Source organism: Nicotiana sylvestris, chromosome 7 (genome assembly GCF_000393655.2).
Source record: "Nicotiana sylvestris chromosome 7, ASM39365v2, whole genome shotgun sequence".
In the NCBI taxonomy this organism is placed as follows: Eukaryota; Viridiplantae; Streptophyta; class Magnoliopsida; order Solanales; family Solanaceae; genus Nicotiana; species Nicotiana sylvestris.
In genome coordinates, this window is record NC_091063.1 from 116,491,563 (window position 1) to 116,497,539 (window position 5,977).

General features: G+C 38.3%; 1 protein-coding gene across 1 annotated transcript; it reads right to left on the bottom strand.

Annotated features, from left to right (window-relative positions):
• Positions 1 to 4,514: 4,514 nt before the first annotated feature.
• LOC104240851 (uncharacterized) lies at positions 4,515 to 5,270 on the bottom strand. Its single transcript, XM_009795744.1, has one exon. It carries the CDS (start codon positions 5,268 to 5,270, stop codon positions 4,515 to 4,517), a length of 756 nt encoding a protein of 251 aa, XP_009794046.1.
• Between the last annotated feature and the right edge of the window lie 707 nt (positions 5,271 to 5,977).

A 5,977-nucleotide genomic window follows, 5' to 3' on the forward strand; every position in this document is an offset into this window, starting at 1 on the left:
CATTATCTTTGTGCACCAAGGTGGCTTTAAATATTATTTATGACTTGATAATATTGTTGTTGTGTACTTGTGAGATTTATGAACTGAACAGGTTATTAGCGAGTATCATTTATAATTATCTCCTCTATTACTTCGTCAAGGTTAGTTATGATACTTGCTGAGTACATGTGATCAGTTGTACACATACTATATTTTGTACTTAATTCTGCAAATCCAAGCATTGGACCGAGCCGTGAGTCATTGTGATTTATTGCTATGGTCATCTTCGAGAGATGAGGTAGAGTTGCATCTCAATCGTAGTCTTTGGTGTCTCTTTTCATTTCAATGCCATGGTTTCATTTATACAGTATTTCCATTTGTATTCCAGACTTGTACTTCTATTTTAGAGCTCATAACTCTGTATTACTAGTTCTGGGGGAATTCTTTTGTATCAACATAGCTATTTATGTCAGTTCACTTTGGATTTATATTATTTCCGTTAATTCTGTTATTATATTCCATTTTGTTATGCTTGGCTTGCCTAGAAAGTGGGTTAGGCGCTATCATGACAGGTTGGTGGTTTTGGGTCGTGACACCATATTAGTCTTGGGTTATTACGCCAAGACTATGACTTTAGCTATTCCAAGGTTTCCCAAGCTAGAGTGGAGATGGTCACTCTTCGAAGGGTGATTTTGTTTTTGAAGGCTCAACTTATGTTTTTTCTTTGGAATAATTCACTAGGCCTTGTGCATAGGGCTAAATTTTATATATTTAAAGTTAAAGTACAACAACAAGGGGACATAAACCGTACCTCCGAATAAGTGGTTGGTATTAGATGAATATTAATTGTATAGCCATTTGATACTTTACAAGAATGTGAATTCAGACCTAAATAGGTGTACCATTTTGCTAACCACAAATGGTAGCCTAATTATTTACAAAACTAAATGAGGTTAGGTTAGCTATAAAACTAGAATTGGAGGACTCCTCCAATATACATTTGTTCCTATAATACAATAGAATACATGTTCTCCCTATGTGAGTTGACAAAAACATAATACAACAACATAGAGATAGCAGAGACTGCATCAAAGTTATCTTCATGGTGACTTGAGAGGAAGTCATTGTGAAGGTAACCCAAGTAGATACCAAAAATTGTGCAGAAAACTATCCAAAAACTGTGTTGCATAGTTTTGATTGCTCAAGTTCAATCAACTCCAAGTATTCAGAGAAGTTGATGTACTTGGTTGTTGTCTTGTAACATCTGTGACACTGCTGAGTGTTGAGCAATGCAATGTCCAAAGGGGCTTGTTGACAGAAGAGAGGAAGCAACAGTTGCCCTGATGATTCTTGTGATTCCAGGTAGATGGAAATTCCCAATGATATTGGTATCCATTCAACAAAATGAGCATGTACAGTGCCGATACCACACCTTGAATGTATACGAATGGTGTGAGTTTACTTCTGGTACCTGCAAAAAAGAAAAACAAGGTTAGGTAGAAAAACTATCTGGTTTCCATTTCTGGTTGAAATGGAGGAGAGGCTATTGCTGATATTATTGTTGCCGCTGAATCTGACCTCTAATGTAGTTGGGGAGAGACTAAGTGGAGTAAAAATGGTTTATAGATGATAGGTTGTGGCTGAGTTTTGAGAGGGAGTCTGTTGGGCAATTGGTCTCCCTATACACATGTGAGAATTTGATTTCTTGACATTTGCCATATAGTTATCTCAGATTCATCAGATGCATCTTTAAATTCTATTGAGGGCCATTGTTAGTGGTAAGCCAATGGATGAGCAATGCTGAGTCTGCTTCTAAGTGTACCTTGTTGTGGCCATTGTCAACACACCACTTAATTCCTAAGGTTGTTGCTTCTACTTCAGCTTGGTTATTGGTACCTTCTCCCAATTGAGCCGTTAAGGCATGAATAAATGTACCACTGCAATTCTTTATTATTGCCCCGGCCCCTATACTTACTGGTTTGTTCAGTGTACTCCCATCACTGTTGATTTTTACAAATCCATGTTCAGGTCTGCTCCAAATAACTTGCCTGACATTGATGTAATGTTTGATGCTCTCAGCAATGGGATATAAATCGTCCCATTTTATTGGCCAGAAAATTGAGGGGTAAGTTGTTTGCATGAGCATGTGAATATCTGAGATGATGGAGTAGATAACTCTGGTGAAAAAGGAAGTTTTTTTGCCATATTTTGCACTGCACCTGTTCTTCCAAATGTTTTAGCAAATAATAGTTGGTACAGTGTCAAGTAAAAGCTTTTGCACTTCATTGTTTCTTTTGTGAAGCCGCCATTCCATCAGGAGAAGTCTTAGAGGCATTTTAGCAGTGTGGATACCAGCTGGTCCTGCAAACGTTTTCCATACTGTCAATGTAAATTGGCCCCTACTGAAAATAAGATACACAGATTTTGCCCCAGGTGTATAACAACATACACACCTAGATACAATATGGTTACTAAATAAGAGCATCATATCATCTGTAGGTAGTTTGTTTCTGAGAGCTCTCCACATACAAAAGGACCATTTGAAAGGGATCCTCTTATGCCATGTCATTTTATTAGAGAAACATCTCTGCCTCTTCTTCCTGATCAAGTCCCATGCAGAAGAGCATGTGAAGTTTCCTTTCACATTTGGGGTCTAAATAGGTTGGTCTTGGATTTGAGGGTTGTGATATATTTGGATTTGGAAGATGGCAGGTATTAAAGGTGCTGGGATTGCTTTATTCAACTTCTGCAGATTCCACTAGCCTTGGTCCCAAAAATTGGCCACAGTTATATTGCACGGCCTTCCTCCTTCACTTCTGTGCTGAGCAAGAGCACCTTTTCCCAACCAGTTGTCCTACCAAAAGTTGCAGCTACCAGAATATAATCTCCAAGTGATGTGTTTTTTTAGCTTCTTTCTTATTAATCATCATTTTCTTCCATGTTTGTGATTGCCCAGAGTTCCATTTTTTGGAAATGGGATTTGATCCTTAGCAATATTTAGCTCCGAGAAACTTGCTCCATAGTGACTCTTTAGTTCTGAAGAGCCACTATTTCTTGAATTCCATGGTTTGGCAGATATCTTCCATTGATCTTTAGGCCAACACCTCCCTTTTCAGTTGGAAATGTCAATTTCTTTCAAGAAGCCAATGGTATTTGTTTTTGTCTTTCTCCATTCCCCAAAAAAAGTTAGTTGTTAACTTCTCAACTTGCCTGAGTATAGTTTGGGGGGTTAAGGCTCACAACAAATGTGTAGGTATAGATTGGAGCACATGTTTAATCATAGTGGCTTTGTCTGTTGATTTGCTGCCTAGATGTGTGCTCATAATTATTGAGAATCTCCATAATCTTCTGTAATGATGCTCTACCTCCTGATATGAAGATTAAGATGGCATCTACAAAGCTTAGGCGGTTGATTTGTGGACCCCTCCTCTCCATGTAGAATCCATTAAAGAATTGATCATGGGTGAGGTCGTTGAGCATCCTAGAAAGAAGTTTTGCTCCTATCATGAACAAGGATGGGGCCAGTAGATCTTCATGTTTCAAACCTCTAGTAGAGTGGAAAAACCCATATCCAGTGCAATTGATGATCATGAGTGCCAATTTTTTGCCATGGTTCTTCATATCATGTCAATTATTCTTTCATTGAATCCCATTCTTCTCAGCATAATACATGTATAGCTCCAGGATACCCTATCATAAGCTTTTGCCATTGTCCAGCTTGATAACAATATTTGACCCTTTGTTTGGTTTTTTGATGCCTTGCACAATTTCTTGTGCAAACATTATGTTTTCAGAAATACTCCTACCCTTAACAAAACCAGACTTATTGGGTGAAATGATTCTAGGAAGGATTGGGCTAAGTCTGGAATAGATAACCTTTGAGATGATTTTGTTGACAAAATTGCTGAGGCTGATAGGTCTGTATTCAGTGAAGTAGTTGAGAAATTCAACCTTTGGTATTAGAACTAGGCAGACACTAGTCATGTACTTAGGCATTTCTGAACCACCAAAGAAGGCTAGGACAACCTGTAGTAAATCAACCTTGATGATATCCTAACAGGATTGAAAAAACTTTCCATTCATGCCATCATGACCTGCTGCACTTATTGGACACATTGAGAATACCACTTCCTTGAGTTCTTCAATAGTTGGATCTTTGGTGAGGAGATCATTTTCTTCATCTGTAATGAATGATAGGATGCAGGATAGCAGGTCTTCTCTAATGGTGCCACCAATTTCTATAAATAGGTCCTGAAAGTAGTCACAAACAACTTTCCCTATAGCTTCATCACCTTGCACCTATTTACCTTCAATGTCTTTGATTTTATGAATAAACAACTTTCATCTTCTTCCTCTCATTAAACTATGGAAGTATCTTGAATTTGTATCACCATCTTTGAACCAGTGAAGCTTTATTTTTTACTTCAGAATAGCTTCTTCTAGCTTCCTGTATTTTTTGTATTGAGTTGTTACCTCATGAAAGTTCATTTTGTCATCAATATCATTTGTTTGAGCCCAAGTCATTTCTGCCTACTTCACTTTTTTTCATATTCCTTGGCCTTCTGGAAGATATCCTCATATTCCTGCCTCGACCATTTACTTAAAGCATTAGAGACTGCTTTAAGTTTTTGATAGAAGATCCACATAGCATTACCTCTGACTTCCTGATTCCAAATTTCTTGAACCAAAAGGATGAAGCCTTCATTTTCCACCAAACAGTTGAGAAACTTGAAGTACTTTTTGCTAGTATCCTGTCTGACATTCATCTCCATTATAAGGGGATTTTCATCAGACCTAGTGGAGGCTAAGTGTGAAATGGTGGTAGCTGGGAATGAGATTAGCCAATTGTCATTTACCATGCCTTTGTCCAATCTCTTCCAAATTATTGATCCTGGAGCTCTTCCATTAGACCAAGTATATCTAGGGCCATAGAACCCCAGGTCTACAAGTCCACAATCTTCTATCATATTGAGGAAGTCCATGCTCTTACTTAGTTGGTATGGTAGACCCCCTATATTTTCTTTAATGGATGCAATAACATTGAAATCTCCAATCACGCACCATGGGATGGTATATGTCAAGAATTTCTGCCTTAATACCTCCCACAGTGGTCTTCTGAGGTTTGTTTTGCACTTGGCATAGATAACAGTTAATTGGAAAACTTCAGTTGCTTCTACATGTTGTAGCTCAACAGTCATTTGCTGCTCATCTTGGTCAATGACTGAGCCTGTATAGTCTTGATCCCAAAAGATCAAGATTTTGTTGTTGATGTTTGATGTTGCTTGATGCATGGACAATTGAATTCTGTAGTAATTGATATGAGTGTTGTCAAGAAAAGGCTCTAGGACTGAAATGAAGGATAGTTTGTGAAGATGTTTGAGAGTTTTAAGTCTTTTAATGGTTCCAGAGGTTCTTATACCTCTTATATTCCATGTGATTGTACTAATCATTAAAAATGTTTAGGGAGGTTGTGCTTTGGTGGAAGGGTAGAGATGGTTGCTTTGCTTCTGGTGAGGTAATGTGGTGGCTTATTTCTGGGAGAGAGTCCTTGAGCATCATTGACTTTAGCTAAATCAGGATGAACATTAAAGGCAGTAAGGAGATGATTGCAAGTGTCATCTTCCTTCAGGTCTTCACTATGTTCATCATCTGCTTCATCACCAATATCAACTTTATCCTCAGACTGTATGTGCATATACTTATCTACTGCCTCATGCAAAGGTGAGGGTGCAACTAATGCCATAGTACCTACTTCCTCTATTAGAGGTGAGGGTGCTACATATGGTACAATTCCTACTTCCTTTACAAGAGATGAGGGTGCTACATGAGACATATTTCCTACTCCCCCTGTATGGATGTGAGTAGCAGGATCAACCCCAATTCCTATTGCCTTAGACATAGGTGAAAGGCCAATAGAAATCATAGTACCTGCTTCTTTCCAGTAAGGTGAGGGTGCAAAATATGTCTACTCCTGTAGACAAAGGTGAGGGTGCTACAT